The sequence below is a fragment of the Protopterus annectens genome, chromosome 14.part0 (genome assembly GCF_019279795.1).
Source record: "Protopterus annectens isolate FY-2018-M chromosome 14.part0, PAN1.0, whole genome shotgun sequence".
Lineage (NCBI taxonomy): Eukaryota > Metazoa > Chordata > Ceratodontiformes > Protopteridae > Protopterus > Protopterus annectens.
In genome coordinates, this window is record NC_056748.1 from 393575012 (window position 1) to 393595851 (window position 20840).

Consider the following 20840-nt stretch of genomic DNA (forward strand, 5'->3'; position numbering starts at 1 on the left):
AGGAAGGTGCCCACACACAAGTTGGTCACACACTATGGCCACCAAGGGCATTCAGAGTATGACGCAGATGATGACATGCCTTTATCTGTGTTCACAAAAGCACCTGGTCTAAATGACACAGCTATGCAGTCCTCCACAGTGCATGGCACTGCAACTGCTGATAAGGGTGTGGATGTGCCTTCGCCTGTGCATGATGTGGGAAGTAGTCCACAGTTTGGTGATTGTGATGGAGATAATCCTCTAGATAGGAGTCCAAGTAGCTCCTTGTCAGAGACTGATATGGGTGTGCCTCAGCAGGAACATGTGTCAACAGTTCACTACCAACTGCAAGCAGTACAATTGCTACTGGCATTCAGAGAGCATCATCTCTCAACCCTTCAGCCTTTCCCATTTCCAACTGTTCCTTGCGACCCAATCAGGTACCGAGCATGCCCACCACGTAAAATCACGTGGGAAAAACATCTTCAAACTTTACACATTGAGGAATTTGTGGGGCCAGTAGGACCAATAGATCACTTGGGCTCAGATAGCACAGAGATGGACTTCCTGAATTTGATGTTCCCAGAGGAGCTATACACCTGTATTGCTAATGAAACAAATCGCTATGCTGCACAGAGGCAGGCCGCAGCAGGCAAGGTTGATACGCTGTGGAGTCCTGTGTGCCCAGGAGACATACGCACATTTTTAGGTGTCAGAATATACATGTCTATTGTACATGTTCCTGAATTGAGGCAGTACTGGGAAACGCACCATGTATATGGTCGCTTCCCAATAGCAGAGTACATGACCAGAGATAGGTTTGAAAAATTCAGCAGTACTTCCACTGCAATGATAACAGCCTGAGCCTACCACATGGTGCTGTGGGTCATGACAAGCTACATCACGCACGGCCAATACTGGATGCAGTGCTTCATGCATGTAGGACACGTTACAATGTGCATCGTGAGGTGGCTGTAGATGAAGCCATGGTTGGCTTCCGTGGACGCTGACATTTAGACAGTTTATGCCTGGTAAGCCTGAGAGGTATGGCATTAAGGTGTGGGTGTTGGCAGACTCAACCAATGGGTATGTACGTGAATTCCAGGTATACACTGGAAAACGGAGCAGAATACAGAGGTTGGGCTGGCACACAGAGTTGTAGTTGACTTGACTAGGGGACTGATTGGCAAGAAGCATCACATTTACTTTGATAACTTCTTTACCTCTGTTCCACTAGCACAGCAATTGCTGAAAGATGATCTATACTGTTGTGGAACCATGCGCACCAATAGGTCAGGATGGCCTCTTACATTCAACAGACAGGCCATTGGAAAAGCAGCTCGAGGCTACTACAAACAATTGCAGAGTGGACCACTGCTAGCTACTGAATGGAAGGATAGCAAACCAGTATTCCTCCTGTCAACTAACTGTAACCCAACCTTGCCAGTCTCCAGCACATACAGAAGAAAGCGTGATGGAAGAAAGACATCAGTGCCATGTCCACCAGTTGTAAACATGTACAACAGTTACATGAATGGGGTGGACAGACAGATCAGCTGAGGACACAGTATCCCAGTGCCAGAAAGGCCCGCAAATGGTGGCTGTACTTGTTCTGGTTCTTATGGGATGTGGCCATTGTCAATGCTTTCATTATATTCCGTGAAAGTATCAGACATCAGCAACTATCACGTTCTGGACGTATTATTCCGGCAACACAGTTACAGTTCGAAGGAACCTAGGCTTGCATCTACTTGCCAGTTACACAAAGAGGAAAAGATGCACTGAGATTACTGTCCCAGAGGCTGTGAGCCGATTTGAGCATGGCTCTCACTTTCCAGTGAAGTGGCATAAATCAAGATGTAAAAACTGTGCCAGCAAGGGTAAACGTGCTGAGCCATCATGGGGGTGCCCAACTTGCAAGGTCAACCTGTGTGTTGAATGCTTTGGGGAGTACCATGGCCATAAATTTCTCCCATAGTGCTGTGGGCCTTGGGTGTGCAACTGTGATGTAATGGTTCCCTCCGGCAAAGGACACATGCAAAAAAAACAGCCTGGGTCAGTCTAAGCCTTTGGACATGTTGCCTTGATGTAGCTCTCCACTTAGTCTCCCTCCCTTCAGGTGTAGTCAGTGTATGTAGGTCAGGGCAACAGGGTTTACATTAGCTCCTCCCTTCTGCCCATTGCAGAAAGGACACATGTAAATAGAACAGGCAGAGGTAAAGCAGAGTGCCTCACCTGCCTTTTCAGTGTACATGTGCTCTTTCTGTGCCCCCATGTCAGTTAGCAGCCAAGCCCTTCAGCACGAACACATACCCAGCCAGCATGGATCTTGTGATCCACCGGGATCGCACTTGGGAACCTGGAGACTCTACAGCACAGTCCCATAGTGATGCTGTCCTCGGTAAGCATGGGCTTGGGTGTGCCACTGTGATGTACTGCAAACATGCAAAAAGACACAGCCTGGGTCAGTCTTGGTCTTTTGACATGTTGCCTTGATGTAGCTCTCCCGTCAGTCTCCCTCCCTTCCGGTAGGTCAGGACAGCAATTAGTGAGTTACTTCAGTCCCTCATCCCTTAGGTCCATTGCTGAATGGGCACATGTAAAGAGAAAAGGCAGAGGTAAGGCAGACTGCTGCCACTGAAGGAGGTCATGAGACCATAGTGGTATCAGCAGTCTGAGTGGGCAGCCGGCACAGCTATGGGACACTACAGATAACCAACATCTGGAGTCCCATGCCTGTCCTTGGCATATTAGTGGAGCGGCGGTCCTTACCCTGCTTTTTCTCTTTACATGTGCCCTGGCTGTGCACCCTTGTCAGTGTCCACCCATGCTTTATTTCAGATAAGGTAAGACTGTCTTCTGCTGTTCTGGGAGTCACTGGAAAGGGAGCAGCCAAAAACTTTACGCTGTCCCATCGCCGAATATTGTGTTGCTGGGTGCATCACAGGGGGCATACCCAGCCAGCATGGATCTTGTGATCCACCGGGATCGCACTTGTGAACCTGGAGACTCTACAGCACAGTCCCATAGTGATGCTGTCCTCGGTAAGCATGGGCTTGGGTGTGCCACTGTGATGTACTGCAAAAACATGCAAAAGACACAGCCTGGGTCAGTCTTGGTCTTTGACATGTTGCCTTGATGTAGCTCTCCTCAGTCTCCCTCCCTTCCGTAGGTCAGGACAGCAATTAGTGAGTTACTTCAGTCCCTCATCCCTTAGGTCCATTGCTGAATGGGCACATGTAAAGAGAAAAGGCAGAGGTAAGGCAGACTGCTGCCACTGAAGGAGGTCATGAGACCATAGTGGTATCAGCAGTCTGAGTGGGCAGCCGGCACAGCTATGGGACACTACAGATAACCAACATCTGGAGTCCCATGCCTGTCCTTGGCATATTAGTGGAGCGGCGGTCCTTACCCTGCTTTTTCTCTTTACATGTGCCCTGGCTGTGCACCCTTGTCAGTGTCCACCCATGCTTTATTTCAGATAAGGTAAGACTGTCTTCTGCTGTTCTGGGAGTCACTGGAAAGGGAGCAGCCAAAAACCTTACGCTGTCCCATCGCCGAATATTGTGTTGCTGGGTGCATCACAGGGGCATACCCAGCCAGCATGGATCTTGTGATCCACCGGGATCGCACTTGGGAACCTGGAGACTCTACAGCACAGTCCCATAGTGATGCTGTCCTCGGTAAGCATGGGCTTGGGTGTGCCACTGTGATGTATTGCAAAAACATGCAAAAAGACACAGCCTGGGTCAGTCTTGGTCTTTTGACATGTTGCCTTGATGTAGCTCTCCTCAGTCTCCCTCCCTTCCGGTAGGTCAGGACAGCAATTAGTGAGTTACTTCAGTCCCTCATCCCTTAGGTCCATTGCTGAATGGGCACATGTAAAGAGAAAAGGCAGAGGTAAGGCAGACTGCTGCCACTGAAGGAGGTCATGAGACCATAGTGGTATCAGCAGTCTGAGTGGGCAGCCGGCACAGCTATGGGACACTACAGATAACCAACATCTGGAGTCCCATGCCTGTCCTTGGCATATTAGTGGAGTGGCGGTCCTTACCCTGCTTTTTCTCTTTACATGTGCCCTGGCTGTGCACCCTTGTCAGTGTCCACCCATGCTTTATTTCAGATAAGGTAAGACTGTCTTCTGCTGTTCTGGGAGTCACTGGAAAGGGAGCAGCCAAAACCTTACGCTGTCCCATCGCTGAATATTGTGTTGCTGGGTGCATCACAGGGGCATACCAGCCAGCATGGATCTTGTGATCCACCGGGATCGCACTTGGGAACCTGGAGACTCTACAGCACAGTCCCATAGTGATGCTGTCCTCAGTAAGCATGGGCTTGGGTGTGCTACTGTGATGTACTGCAAAAACATGCAAAAAGACACAGCCTGGGTCAGTCTTGGTCTTTTGACATGTTGCCTTGATGTAGCTCTCCTCAGTCTCCCTCCCTTCCGTAGGTCAGGACAGCAATTAGTGAGTTACTTCAGTCCCTCATCCCTTAGGTCCATTGCTGAATGGGCACATGTAAAGAGAAAAGGCAGAGGTAAGGCAGACTGCTGCCACTGAAGGAGGTCATGAGACCATAGTGGTATCAGCAGTCTGAGTGGGCAGCCGGCACAGCTATGGGACACTACAGATAACCAACATCTGGAGTCCCATGCCTGTCCTTGGCATATTAGTGGAGCGGCGGTCCTTACCCTGCTTTTTCTCTTTACATGTGCCCTGGCTGTGCACCCTTGTCAGTGTCCACCCATGCTTTATTTCAGATAAGGTATGACTGGAAGGGAAGATGTTCACTGGTTCAGAAGGGATGGCATTCACCTAACTGAGGAGGGCATTGCATTCTTCTTGACCAACCTCCACAATGGAGTGAGGAGAGCCCTGCATGATTGTGAGAAGAATGGAAAACACCCATGACCAAGCTGGACCAGTATAGTAAGTAAAACACTATTATGAAATGTGTTATGTAAAATTTATTTCTCTGAGCTTGGCAAATAACTGTTATGGAAATTATGATTTTTTGTTCATATTTTGGTAAATAACTTTGCAAGGGAGCATCTGAATGTGCCAAGTAATATCTCATTTTGAAGGCAGTATTGCTGGTTCTAATATGGTAAAAGAATTGTGCCAGTATGTTTGACACCTGTGCAGAAATCAAAGTTTGTTTGAGACTTATGGTTATGGAAATTGATTTTTTTTCATATTTTGGTAAATAACTTTGCAAGGGAGCATCTGAATGTGCCAAGTAATATCTCATTTTGAAGACAGTATTGCTGGTTCTAATATGGTAAAAGAATTGTGCCAGTATGTTTGACACGTGCAGAAATCAAAGTTTGTTTGAGACTTATGGTTATGGAAATTATGATTTTTTTTCATATTTTGGTAAATAACTTTGCAAGGGAGCATCTGAATGTGCTAAGTAATACCTCATTTTGAAAAGATTATTTATAGTTCTAACATATAAAAGAATTGGGCCTGTATGTTGTACACATGTGCAGATATCTATGTTTGTTTCGGACTTAGGTTATGGAAATTATGATTTTTTCATATTTTGGTAAATAAATTTGCAAGGGAGCATCTGAATGTGCCAAGTAATATCTCATTTTGAAGACAGTATTGCTGGTTCTAATATGGTAAAAGAATTGTGCCAGTATGTTTGACACATGTGCAGATATCAAAGTTTGTCTGAGACTTATGGTTATGGAAATTATTATTTTTTCATATTTTGGTAAATAACTTTGCAAGGGAGCATCTGAATGTGCCAAGTAATATCTCATTTTGAAGACAGTATTGCTGGTTCTAATATGGTAAAAGAATTGTGCCAGTATGTTTGACACATGTGCAGATATCAAAGTTTGTTTGAGACTTATGGTTATGGAAATTATGATTTTTCATATTTTGTTATATAACTTTGCAAGGGAGCATCTGAATGTGCTAAGTAATACCTCATTTTGAAAAGATTATTTATAGTTCTAACATGGTAAAAGAATGGTACCTGTATGTTGTACTCATAGGCAGATAACAGAGTTTGTTTCTGACTTAGGTTATGGAAATTATGATTTTTTTCATATTTTGGTAAATAACTTTGCAAGGGAGCACCACATTGTGTGAAGTAATGCATCATTTTGAAGACAGTGTTACTCCTTACAACATGGTAAAAGAACTGTGTCTAGGCACTGTAAACACGTACAGATATTACAGTTTGTTTAGTCTTGTACAAATATGAAAATTATACATTTACAATACTTCTCATTATTATGCCCATATCTTTGCTTGGGAGCATGGTAATCACACAAATGATGCGTCATTTTGAAGCTGACATTCAGATGCACAACTTCTACACTGATATGTAGGCTCTGTCTGTTACATGTGATGAGATATTATGTTTTGTTTATTTATCAATTATGAGAAATAATATACTAATCATATTTCTGTGAATATCTCATGAAAGGAGTGTCACACAGTTATGGTTAAAGTATCATTTTAAAGCTGACATTCATACTAACAAATTAAATTCAAATTGTATGGGTCTGCATGGTACATAGACCAAGATATTGTGCTTTGCTTTTCCAAAAATTAAAAATTGCACAATATCAGCATTCCTTGCCAAATATTTCATTATGACTTTGATATGCACTATCAACATTTACACTGTTGGAAAGGTCAGTGTCTGCTGAACAACTTTCGCGTTTACACTTTTAGTGTAGCTCTTATAGTTAAAGAGTTATGAGCATTTGTTTTCTGTATAGTATTACAAATGGATTTTCTGAAAATGAGCTCAGGCTGCTCTGTTGTTCCTATGGTGGAATTCAGCAGGCAGCTTTTCCTGAGCTGCTCTGGAGTGAATGAGTTAAAAGCCTTTTTGGTGTATTTGCTTTTGTTTAGAGGTATATTTTTGTGTCTCTAATTATATATATATTTATATGTTTGCTCCCTATTTGGGGGGCACGTGACATCTGGGGCAAGAAAAACTGATGTAATGGCATCGGCTGCATGTTTTATACCCCTGACGACCTGACGTCATGGAAGAAGAAACAGCAACCGATGCAGGATCCAAGACTTTGTTAATCAAGCCGACTGAGGGCAACCTGCCAGCAGATTACCCAAATGTAATGACTGCAACAGTGAATACACTCGAACATTTACATTTATGGCAAGTGTACACAACTGTACTTTCTTCCGTTTGGTCTTGCCACAGCTCCCAGGCTGTTCACCAAATGCTTGACAGTAGTTGCAGCTCATCTCAGACTGCAGGGATTCCATGTGCTTCCTTATCTGGATGACTGGCTCCTGACTGCTTCAACCAGGCATTTACTCATCCATACCAGGGACTACCTGTTTCAACTAGTTCCCACTGTCCTCTTCACCATCAGCATGCAAAAATCACAGTTACTACCTGTTCAACTGATGGACTTTATTGAAGCACGTTTGGATACAACCAAAACTATGGCCTACCTACCTCCAGACAGAGTGTTGACCCTAAGACTAAAAGTCTTGCAGATCCTAGCAATTCCGGACCCGCTAGCAAAATTAGTGCTCAGGGCATTAGGGTCAATGGCTGCCAGGATAACTCTATTACCTACAGCACGCTTGCACATGAGAATCCTACAGTGGATGCTATCAGTCCAGTGGTCATTACACCATCTGCCACTTAACCAACCAATCAAGCTAACACGTGTAGGCCAAGATGCTCTCCTTTGGTGGCTTCATTCCTCAGAAGTCAACCAAGGACGTCCCTTTGTTCTTCCCCCACCAAGTGTCACGCTGACCACGGATGCCTTCCAGATGGGGTTGGGGGGGCATTTTCTGGGATGGATGGTCCAAGGCATGTGGACTTCTCAGGAGACCAACTTGCATATCAGTGTCCTAGAGATGAGAGCGGTCATTCTATCATTGCAAGCAGTACACACCTTTCTCCATCTAGGGATTATTGTGAATCCAGTCTGACAATATGTCTGTAGTGTGGTATATCAATAAGCAGGAAGGAACCAGACCTTGCCCACTGTGTCAAGAAGCAGTGAGAGTATGGCAATAGGCAATACCTACCAATCACTTTCTTACTGCAGCACACATTCCAAGGAGTACAACATTCTGTCAGACAGGCTTAGCAGAGTTTTACTGATGCCTCTCTAAATCAGTCAGTGGTAAACATGATCTTCCTCAAGTGTGGTCATTCTTGCTGCGATCTCTGTGTCCCCCCTTCCACAACAAATGCAGTAGTTTTTTTGCCTTGATCCCCCCCACCCCCCCGGGACAGTCACCAAGAGATGCTCTAGTCCATGCTTGGCTGCCGGTCTACTTTATGCATTCCCCCATTACCCCTGAGTCCCAAATTTCTTCAGAAAGCACACCAGTTGAAGAGCAAAGTAATCCTCATTGTTCCCTTTTGTCCTCGCCAAGTCTGGTTTACCTTCCTTTGGTCCTGCCTGATTTGACCTCCCTGGACACACTTCCAAATCTATTGTCCCATCCCTCAGGACAGACTCATCCAGATCTTCAAGGCCTAAAATTGACTGCATGGTTTTCTCCAATTCCAATTTTGGCTAGACATTCCAGGCTTTCATCCCCAGTCCAGGATATCTACCAGGAAATATCTATAAGAGTAAATGGAAAAGATTCTCCAGTTGGACTCAACAGAAGCTAATAGATCCCTTTACGGATACTGTCCCTGTATTATTGGATTTTCTGGCCATCCTCTTCGAAAATGGAGCCGGCTGTTCCACTGTAAAAGTTTATTCAGCAGCTGTTTCAAACTTTCACATTGGAGAAGACGCTTTCTGTCCAGCTTCTTCAAAATTATGCAAGGCTTTTCTCAGATATACTTTTTTACTTCATCCCTCAAGTCAAAGATCCAACTCCTCTTTGGGACCTAACTTTGATTTTACAGGCATTAGTTCTTCCCATTTTTGAACCTGCAGCTAAGGTAGATTAAAAGTTTATGTCCTGGAAAACAGCCTTTTTAGTAGCCATTACTGCGGTGGTGGTGCTGCGGTAGCGTTATCGCCTCATAGCAAGACGTCCCGTTCGATTCTCAGCTAGAGCGTCTTCTGTGTGGAGGCATACGTGAATGGGGCGTGCCTTCGTTGAAGGTTGTGCGTCAGGGTTGGTAACCCGGTACGTAGAAATCCACTACCAATCATTAGTGGACCGGAGTTCCGCTGTGGCGACCCCTAACCGGGAAAAGCCAAAAGACACGCACTTCAGGACAAAATAGTTCCTGAATTGCAAGTCCTCTCTTCTAAACCTCCTTATTTAATTTTCCATAAAGACAGAGTATCTTTGCAGACCAGTCCATCGTTTTTACCTGAAGTTGCTATGGAAAACAATATCAAATCAGTCTCTTAACCTACAGGCTTTCTTTCCCAATTTTCAAAGCAAGGGAGAATACATGCTGCACCTTCTTGATGTTCATATGCAGGTGCGTTTTTATCTGGGCAGGACAAAATCTTTCAGGAAATCTGATCAACTGTTCACATCTTTCTCATATGTTAGAAAAGTGGCAGCAGTTGCTAAACCCACACTGGCTAAATGGCTACAAGATTGCATTTCTTTTGTTTATTCCTCGAAAGGTATTTCATTGTCTGGACATATCGAAGCTTATTCTATGAGATCCATGGCCATATCTCAAGCCTTTTACTTAAGAGTGTCAATTGATGACATTTGTGCAGCTGCCTCTTGATCAAATTCGCATACCTTCATTACACATTATAAACTAGACATTATTTTCAGTAATAAGTCTGCCTTTGGCTCTGCAGTGCTTCAGAATATAGTTCTATAAGGGCCACCCTAAGTTGTTGTAGCTCTGGACTCTGTCCCACAGGTTAATGAATGAATGAAAATGACAACATCAGATAAAGAAGTTGTGTATTTACCATAACATTCCATCTGTATTGTCCATTTTCATTCTTGCTCAACCTCCCTGCCGTCCTTTCCCCTGTCCATATTTATGAAAGAACAGATGGCGATACTAAGGGGAACCACAGTTCTTGTTTTTTGAGCTACTGAACTTCATGCGCTCTGTCCAGTTGTTTTGTATGGTGGATGTATGACTAATTCTACTATTATTATATGGACATCCTGCATGTACATTAGCAGCAAACTCGATCTGAGGTAATCTGGGGGAGTGAGGCATTATGAGATGGAGAGGAGGAGCTCGAGCTTTGGATCCTAAGCTTGTAAAGTGGTGTAGTCGGATCTGAAACCCACAGGTTGAGGAAGAATGAAAATGGACAACACAGATGGAATGTTAGGTAAGTGCACAACAACTTTTTTCCAACCCCTATATTTAACTTTAGTTAATTGAGTAGATCAGCAGCACTTAAAGTGGGTCATCGAAGTTGCTTCATGAAATCACTGGATTCATTAGCAATCGATTCTTCCTGAAGATTCTGTGAAAGATGGCTACGTCTGAAGCTAGTGGTTCCTTCTGTACATCATCTTGAAATGTCGAATGATCACAGAAGTCTGGCAACGTTTACTCTCACTCCCTGCAGTAGATTCGGTACTTAGAAACACATTATGGGTACTAAAGCTTGTGAACAGTGGAAGCAAATACAGCATTTGGGAATTTTTTTTTTTTCTGGAAGGAAAGCCCCTTTCCATCCTGCATATGGAAAGCTAACCCCTTCTTCCACAAACTTCAATATTCTCAGAGGTCACTGCAGATAAGATGAAAGGTGATCACAGACTGGCAGTATGTAGCCTGTTTTACTCTTTCTCTGGGAGGCTCTGAGATCACACAGCCAAGAAAGCAAGAATATGTGTGCAACAATATATCACTCGTATTTGTCTTCACAAAATAAATAAATAATTCAGTACTGTAACTGCTACGCTAGGCAATTAATGTAATATGAGGTCAAGTGATCCAAGCAGCTGACTGTAAACAGGAATCCAGTAATTCTGTTGTTAATGATACACATTTCAGCTAAATTTCAGCAGATCTTTGTGGAATTTTCTTTGATATATGTACTTTTATGTAACAAGTTCAGATTTGTACCTTGAACTCTGTACTCTTTCTAAAATAGTTTTTTTTTTTTTTTTTTAAGTTGCCACAGCCTCAACAGACCTTGCTTACTCAGGTAGGTGGACATTTTTTCTGTACTTTTCTTTATTGGGCAGCTCTAACTCTGTCAAGAACATTTTCTTTGGGGTCATGATGAGAAACCTGCATGATTTGTATATGTGTACAAGTGTCACTTAGTGCTGTAGAAGAAGTGTTTGTTTTCAGTAAACAGTTTCATGCATGATGGTAATCTTGGGTATAGTGTGCAATGTACACTGGTTAATGTTTCCACATTTGGTTTCTACGTGTGTTATCCATATCTGAATTCTGTAATGTATGCTCAATTTACAATAGTTGTAATTTTTAGAAAAGGAGGTACAAATTAAGAGAAAGAGAGGGAGAGCTGACAAACTAGGTGGTGTGGTAGTGTAGTGACATTGTAGATCGAAAGACTAGATTGTAACAATTTAGAAAGTCGGAAATTATTAAATAATATTTTGAGAATCTTTAAGAGAAACAAAGGTACGTGTGTTAGGCTAAAGAAAGGGCTACAAGGGTCGCAGACAACCTGGTACAGTTTAACAGAAAGCCAGTTACAGGCTTGGCTCTTAAACTGTTTCTAGTTTACACTGGCTGCATTTGGTATGGTATGCAAAGGTTATGTGACCATACAAGAGCTGTGGCAAATGAACAGGTGTAGTTCAAGAAGTTTTTGCCAGTGATGCAAGGAATCTGTTAGAATTTTTGTGAGTTTTTCTGTACTTGTGATACAACTAGCATGTGGTATTTCTTTACCCAAAACATTCTAAAGTGCATTATCGTAGAGAGAACTTGAGTGGTTGTTATATTGAAAGTTGTAATGATTAGCTGATCCTATTGCAAGTTAAATGAATGGGTGAAAAACGTACATTCTGTTTTATTCACATTTAGATGGAAATTGTCTGCAGATTTTTAGATTGACAGGTACATTCCAAACATGACCTGGGGGGGCATGTGATGGTATTTTTCTCGAACAGATAAATATGCAGTTACTGGCAAACAAGCAGCTTTGCATAGTAACAAGATTTCTGTACATTTTTAGGTGACATTGTGAAAAATAATGGATATAGCACTGATCTGTAAGGCACAGCACATATTATTTTAATTGGAGAACTAGCTGTGTTCCACCTATTTGAGTTTTTTGCTTAGCTTTCAAACTAAGTTATATAAGTAGAATTTATTTATGTTTTCTATTTTGAATATTTCAGTAAAGAGGGTGTGGTTTGTGGAAGTGTCATATGCCTTTGGTAGGATTCAGAGTAGGGCCGCAACCTACCCCTCACATTCATCAGAAAGTGAAACATCAGTAAGAATGTTGTTGTTTGTCTTTCGGCTTTTCCCGGTTAGGCGTCGCCACAGCGGAGCTCCGGTCCAGTAATGATTGGCAGTTGGTTTTTATGGTGTCGAGTTGCCAGCCCGACCTTCAACGAAGACACGCCCATTCAATGCATGTCTTTCGAACGCCCACTCAACCGCGGGGAGGACATGCAGACTCCACACAGAAGGCACTCCCAACCCAAGCCGAGAATCGAACGGGAGAACCTCTTGCTGTGAGGCAACAACTGCTGCACCACTGTGGAGGTTGAAACATCAATAAGAATAACTACCAAATTTTGCACAACCTCTACTTATTGCATCAAGTCCTTAAACAATTTTAACATGTTTTGTCTTGCTTCTATGTTTTATTTTATTTTTATTTGGGAAAAACTTAGCAACCTTGGAAGTTTAGAATGGCTGTGCTTTTAAGTGATATTAGATGTAAACAGGAGTGCAGCCTGGTTTATAAACATGCTTCAGTATGTTTTCCAGATTTACTTTTGTTGGTATAAACATGAATGTTATGTTGTCCTATCTCACCTTCATTCTTACTGGATGGGTTCGGAGCCGATCCTTGGCTCCAACTCGGCTGAATACACTAGCTCAAAGTCTCTAACTTGGCTCGTGGCAGAATAGGTATCCCATCATGCAGTGGTGTAATTCCCCAGATCTTGTTTGCCGCTTTATGAGTTCAGATGCTGTCTCCTTGGCCGTGGCTAAGTTCTTTAAAAACTTGTATTTTTTCCCTTTATTTAGCTTTAATATTGCTTATTTAGTTTAGAATCCGCGGTGGTACAGCAGTAGCATTGTTGCCTCACAGCAAGAGGTTCTCCTGTTTGATTCTCGGCTGGAGTGCCTTCTGTGTGGAGTCTGCATGTCCTCTCGGTCGAGTGTCCTCCGAATGACATGCGTGAATGGGTGTACCTTCGCTGAAGGTTGGGCGTCGGGCTGACAACTCGGCACCATAAAAATCAACTGCCAATCATTAGCGGACTGGAGTTCCGCTGTGGCGACCCCTAACAGGGAAAAGCCGAAAAGAAAACAAAATTAGTTTAGTTAGTGGTTGTTCCGTAGTTTAACTGTGTGCTGTAGTTAGAAGTGTTGTTTAATCTTGCCATTGTGTGATTGCTTGTTGGCTGTCATTAGCCGCAAGGCCTTTTTCTATTTTCCCATCTCTTTTGTTGTGGTTTAGTTAGTGGTTGCAAAGTCCGTATTTCCTTTCTGTGTATATTAGTTTGTTTTAGTTAGAGAGTCAATTTCCTTTTCTGTTCTCTCTTGCTCACAGCTCTACTAGGTCCGTTTAAGTTAGAGGGCCTAGTGCCATTTAATTTAGAGGGCAGAGCTGTTCACCTTGTTCTTGTCTTATTAGATGTGTTATTATAGTGTTTGTCTAAAACTTTAAATATTTTTGTGTGTGTTAGTGCACTGTTGAATCCTGGGTTGAATGAGGAACTATGATATTATTTAAATTAGTATAGCTATTGTTTTTGTAATTTAAAAGAAAAGTATATATTTATACAAAGTAAGTTGTGTATTATTAATATCTAAGAAAATTCACTAGATGGCAGTATTGATATATGAACATTTTTCAGTTTTTATTTGCTTTTGTGGTGATTGATAACAGCCAAAATGTAGTCCTTACATATGTTTGCAATTATGGAACTCCCAACATTGAAAATGTTTTAAGCAAAACTCTTGGTCTTGGGTCTTTTGTGACATGAAGCTTTTACCATTTGGTGTGAAGTAAGTACAAGAAATGTTAGATTTATATTGTGCTGGGTCTTTTGTTGATGAATTTATCTTGATTTGGTGCACTACAATACTCCTTTTGTGCAGTTGGTGTTTTCAGTTTATTTTTTTCCTTTTAATTTGTATATATGTCGTAGTGCCTTTAAGAAACCCAGTATTTCTTAACTACCATCTTCCTGCTGGCGCCACTGCTTTTAGTTTTGTCCAGTGTGCGGGCTTACCTGGTGTAGAAATGTACTGCTTATGTGAACTTTTTCATTTTTTATAACAGTTTTAAGTTTGGAGCACCCATCCTGTTCTTTCCTGACTGTTCAGCTTCCTTCGCCATGTCTATTCTTGGAGTCGATGTATGTCTGATCCAACCTTCCCGCAGTGCCAGCTTGAGAGTCACTAGCCAAAGAGACTTTGGCTTTGACATCTTACCTTCGCTCACTTGACTCTGATGCATGCAGGTTATTTGGAGTCCTGGAGCCAGAGAGCAGTGATGGACCTCCAACTGTGGAGTCGACCCCGAGGTTTTCGGACCTGTCCCTACTGGTCTGGGTTTAGTTATTGTACAGCTTGGTTCTGAGGTCCTCCTTTTGCAGCCTTCAGCCCTGGAGATGTGAGGACTACTGATTCTGCAAACCTAGGTTGCTCCTCTTCAGTTCCATTGGCTGAGTCTGATTTCAAGACTGTGGAGAGGGCCTTGGGCGGACCAAAATGACTGGTATATGCTCAGAATTCGGATCCACCCAGATTCCCTCTGAGGACTGCTCCTCTTTCCTCACATTCTGGTAGACAGGGTCAGAAAAATCCCTTAGGCTTTAAGAGTACTCTGCGTTCAAGTCCCACATCTGATTTCAGTGTGTCCCCCGCAGGAGTCTCAAGGCACATTCCTCAAAAGAGGACTTGTAAGAGGAAGCATATTGACTCCTCTCTTTTGTCTGCCACTGAAGACAACAACTTGGATGAGGGATAGGATTCCCCAAGGTCCTCCCCAAAGATGCCTCCTTTAAAAACATCCTTGAATTGATGAAACAGAGGCGGCTGGTCCATCAGAACTCCTTCAACTAATGATTCTGTGTTTCTCAAAGCCTTTGGGTCTGGCCCTTCAATGTTCTGGGTAGTCCCTCCTCCCGATGCCTTAGTCAACCTCATTACTCAGAAAGCATGGAAGGAGCCTGGTATGGCAGAGACCATCCCAAAGAAACAGGACAGAGTACTTGTTTCCCCCAAAGAAAGAAAGAAAGCATTGGGCTAAGGGGCCCACCTGTAGTTGCCATGGAGATAGCAGCAGCCACAAAAAAAAAAACTGTCCGAAGAGAGTTCCTTTGTCCATCCCCCTAACAAAGTATCAAGGGCATTGGACAGACTGGTGAAATAGATGTATGTATCAGTCTCAAGGCACATTCCTCAGAAGAGGACTTGTAAGAGCTCTAAACTGCATGCCTCACCTGACACGTTTCCAGAGGAATTTGATTAAGAAGCTCTCAAATTCCCTGATGGTTAACTTACCATCGAATATCCCAAAAAATGTGGATACACAGTTGTCTACCTTACAGTCATCATCGAATGTTGCTGTGAGACTACTGTCTAATGCAGCAGATGGTGCAGCCCGAGTGACTGGCACAGATATTACTGTGAGATGTTATGCCTGAATGCAGCTGTGTGGAAAGCTTTAAGATGTTTTTCATCAGTGCCTCCTACGATAGCTCCACTTTATTTGGACCAGAAGTGAAAGATACACTTACCAGGAGTGGCCAGGATTGTAAGACCTTGTCTGCTGTTGGAACCTGTTTTTCAACCCCTCAGAGATCCTTCTCTAGGAATCACAGAGGAGACAGAAAAACATAGTTAAAAAAATGTCCAGGTTTTTACCAAGACACTCCTGGGAATAGGCCTCCCAGAGGCAGAGGCGGAGGTAATTCCATGGAACATGGCCCATGAGGCACTTGCGATCTGCAAAAGCAAGTTTTCCATGGACCATTGGCTGAGAAACCTTATCAGTGTCCCTGAGCATTAGCCTAACTACTGCACTGTGGAGAGAGTCTGGGGATGCTTCTTCTTATACCCTCTAGCCTGACAAAGTATAACTTCCATTTCTTGGGTGATAAGGATCATTACCAGAAATTATACAGTACCCTTTTTAGAAACACCAAAGACAAACCAAAGTATTCTCAATACTCCACCCAGTCCGTTGGAATCTGCAGCAACAGAAGCTTCAAAGTTGCTAGACAAGAGTCATCCAACCGGTCCCCCAAGACCAACTAGGATCCAGAGTCTGTTCAAGGTTCTTTTTAGTACCAAAAAGGACTGGGAACCTAAGACCAATTTTGGAGCTTAGCAATCTGAATCAGTTTGTGAAACAGACAAAATTCTGGATTATCACAGTACAGACCATTATACCCCTGCTGAGGAAGGACAATTGGATGTGCTCTGTTGATCTCCAGGAAGCCTACTTTCATTTCAGTATCCAGCAGCAATCCAGGAGATTCCTCCATTTCCATTTGGGAACCAGTCATTATCAGTTTAGAGTGCTGCCTTTCGGTCTCACCACAGCTCTTCGGGTGTTCACTAAAGTAACGGCAACAGTGACAACCTGTTTTAGTTTACAAGGAGTTCATGTATTTCTGTATCTAGATGATTGGCTTCTAACTACTACCTCCAGGGATCTACTTCTAATGCACCAGTCATTTGTTTACAATTGACAACACCCTTTGACATCTATATAAACAACAAGAGCAAGCTACCTCCTATTAACTCCATAGAATTCATAGGTTGCCACGTAGGCACTACACATCAGGCAGCTTTACTTCCCTCAGCATGAGTCAAATCAATCAGCTCCGTAACTCTTCAGGTGATGAATCATCCCAGATCCCAGGCTCGACTGGTATTACACCTCCTAGGTCTAATGGCTTCCTCTGTAGTAATGGTTCCCCTAGCCAGATATCACATGAGAGTTCTTCAGTGGACACTAGCTGTGCAGTGGTCACACAAACTGCATCCCGTTCACTACAGAGTATGACTCACTCAGGTCTGCGGGAACCACAATCTGTGGTGGGTTTCTTCCAGTTCAGTAACTCAGGATGTATCCTCTGATACCCAGAGCCAGAGTGACCATGGACACTTTGCTTCTTGGGTGTGGGGGGCATTTCGAAGGAAGGATAACGCAAGGAGCATGGTCTATGATAGAGGCCAAGCTTCACAGCAATATCTTGGAGTTAAGAGTGGCCCTCCTTACCTTGCAGGCATTTCAGGACCATCTCCCTAAGGATATGGTTGCCATACACTTGGACAATATGTCAGTAGTGTGGTGCACTAATGAACAAGGTGGAACCTGATCATACCGTCCTAGCAGAGAAGCCATGAGAATTTGGCAGTGGGCGATGTCTTCCAGTCACTTTCTCCTAGCAACGTACATACCTGAGACATCCAGCATCCTTGTGGACAAACCGAGCAGAACTATACTACTGCCTCATGAGTGGTCTCTCAACAAAACAGTGGCGAAGGAGATTTTAAGATGTTCTTTGTGTTTCACTGTTGTAGTCATTACATTTGGTTTATCCTGCTGGCAGGTTGCCCTCAGTCGGCCTGAATTCCAAAGTCTTGGGTCCTGCGTCGGTTGCTGTCGCCTCTTCCCTGACATCAGGTCATCAGGGGTATAAAAGATGCAGCCGACGCCATTTTATTCAGTCTTTCTTGCCGCACGGTGCCTGAAGCAGAAGCAGTTCGCAAGTGCCGGTTGGCCAACTCCTGAGATTTTTCATGTTCGAATTTCAGATCCGAAGTCTTCATTAAAAGCTAAGTACCCCGTTGGGGAAACTTTTTCTTGCTCCAGACCGATGCCAGAAAAAGTTAATAATTGTATTTCTTGTGGGAAGCAAATACCTCATAAGGACTTTCATTCTTACTGTATTCCTTGCCTAGGCCCTGACCACGAAGTTGCTAGTTGTCAGTTTTGTGCTAGATTTAACCAACGCACTATTAAGCGTCGGTACGATTTTGCATTACGCTATTTTAGGCAAAGATTTAATTATACAATGCCGTCGGATAGCCAAGCGACTACCGGAGTTCACAAAAAACGAAAAGAAAAAGACAGGCAACCGAGGTCCATAACTGATGACGAAGCTTCTCCTAAGCAAGTCGCCAGTTTGCCAGTCCTCAGTGAGGTGCTTTCGCAGCCCCTGACACCTGCTACTTTAGAGTCGCAGCCCACTACCGACTCCCACGTGGAGTCAGCCAGGCCACTGGAAACTCAAGGTATTGGAGCTTCGGAGATTATTCCCTCAGATGGGTCCGGAGCCTCTGAGCAGGCATTGGCTTCTGAGGGTGTGTTCAGACCCAAACAAGTATATATTAAACCAACTTCAAACACAAAGGCTAAAACACCTTTAAAGGCAAAGAAACAAGTTCACCAGCCACAAGGACAGGCCTCCATGCCCAAAAAGCAGATGCTCAAAATGGCCGAAGACGTAATTACCTTGATCAGGGGTTCCCATCCCCCTTCTGATAAGAGACCTAGGCAAGAGACAGACTATGAATCTTCAGATCAGGTTTCCATTTCTTCTGATTCCTCTTCTGATCAGGAATATTCTCTTCCCCCCTTTGAGGATTCTGATGCTGAAGAATCAATTCCTTCAGCTTCTCCTCCTGAGGACTACTCTTTTGGGGAAACCTTGCATACCATGAGGGAGCACTTCAACTGGGAGAGCCAAGATTTTTCAGAATCTAAGAAAAGGCTCAGAGACTTCCTTTTACTACCTCAACACAGGCCTCTAGCTATTCCACCTGTGTTAGACATTGTAGATGATGTGTTCTCGGAGTCTAGTCTGACCCCTGTCTCTCTACCTCCAGCTCCTGTTAAGCTGGACAGATACTACAGGGTCCCTGACTCTCATAAATTCCTTTTCAAAAACCTCACTGCAGGCCCAGAAACTATTTGTCAGGGTCCGAAAGGGGTCAAGGCTTCTACTGCAAAAAACCCTACCCCCTCTGACAGGGATTGTAGGGCACTGGATATATGGGGAAAAATATTTACACATCTGCTACTTTGGCTATAAGGGCCTTAAATTGCCAGTTTCATATGCTCAAATATCAGCAGTATATCATGACACTGCTTAAACAGAAAATTATAGCAAATTCTGAATGTGCAGAAAAAGAAATGCAGGATTTATTGCATGCAGCTGAACAAGTTGGAAAGCATACTTTGCAATGTGGGTTTGATTCTCTGGAGGCTTCCTGCAGGGCCGCTGTTACGGGTTCTGTCATTAGGAATGCTTGGTTAAAGGAACAAAATCTGCCTGACCATGTTAAAGCAACATTATTAGATGCTCCTTTACAACATGATACCTTGTTTGGTGTTAAGGCAAAAGAGGTGTTAAAGAAAATGGACGACAAAGCTAAATCTATGCAAACGGTCAAGGATTTCTTACAGGTACAGCCACCTAGATTTAGCAGACACTGGCCTACAAAGAATTGGTCCTTTCCAGTCTCAGACAGACCTCAAAGGGGCAGATCCAGACGCCCTAGAGGCAGATCACAGCCGCAAGGTTCCTACAGGTCTAGGCAATGGAGTGCGTCTACCTCTAAAGGTGGAGAAGACAAATCACAGCAATACAGGAAACAGTCCCAATGACTTCCCCCTGCCTGCACCAAGCACTTATCTTCTGGCAGCACCCTTAGGGGGAAAACTAGCACTTTTTTCTCACAATTGGCACCTTATAACCCAGGACAAATGGGTTCTAGACATAGTGTCACAAGGCTACATGTTTCATTTCCATACCCTGCCAAGGGCAAACGGTTGGCCAGACCTGCCAAAAACCAATGGGCAGAGGCTCAAAAACAAGTTGCAGCTCTCATGGACATGAGGGCTATTCAACAAGTGCCACAGCAAGAGCAGGGACAAGGATTTTACTCAAGACTGTTCTTGGTACCCAGAAAGGACAAAGCATGGAGATTAATACTGGACCTGTCTATTCTAAATACTTTCCTGGATATACCAGAGTTCAAGATGTTGACCTTACAGCAGCTCCTGCCCATGCTGGGCAGCAATGCTTGGCTCGTGACTTTAGACCTAAAAGAGGCATACCTGCATGTCCCAATCAGATAACCATGCAGAAGATACCTCAGATTCAAGGCTGGCTCAAAGCATTACCAATTATCTGCACTGCCCTTTGGCTTATCTACTGTGCCCAGGGTCTTCACAAAGTGCCTGGCACCAGTAATTGCTTATTGCAGACAAGGAAGAATACAAATATACCCTTACTTGGACGACTGCCTCATACAAGCAGAGAACAAGGACATTCTACTACAGCATCTGACTTTTGTGATAAAACTTTTAACATGCCTAGGGTACACAGTCAACAAAAGGAAATCAAAACTAGTACCCTCTCAAGAGATAATATTCCTGGGTGCAAGCTTAAATACAACTGCCCAGATGGCTTATCTCACTCCAGACAAACAAAGGCAACTGACTACCTATTTCAAGGAAATGGCAGCAAAGGTCCAGTTATCTGCAAGAAAAATTCTGCAGGCTTTGGGCTTCATGGCATCGTGCATCTTACTAATTCCATATGCAAGACTGCATATGAGGAAAATTCAATGGTACCTAAAAAGTGTCAGGACACAACATTGCCACAGTCTGGAAACAATTATTACTCTAATTCCCTGCCTGCAACAGGAATTTTAATGGTGGGCAAAGGCTTGTCACCAAAACAAAGGACAGCCATTCTCACTACCCCCAGCCAGGCAGAGCCTAACGGCGGATGCTTCAGATT

General features: G+C 43.6%; 1 protein-coding gene across 1 annotated transcript in view; it reads left to right on the forward strand.

Annotated features, from left to right (window-relative positions):
* CCAR1 (cell division cycle and apoptosis regulator 1) overlaps nt 1–20840 on the forward strand; it is a 2906903-nt gene that overhangs the window by 456442 nt on the left and 2429621 nt on the right. The window contains exon 6 of the mRNA XM_044056158.1: nt 11021–11053. Coding sequence (XP_043912093.1) covers nt 11021–11053 — 33 coding nt within the window. The remainder of the gene's footprint in view (nt 1–11020; nt 11054–20840) is intronic.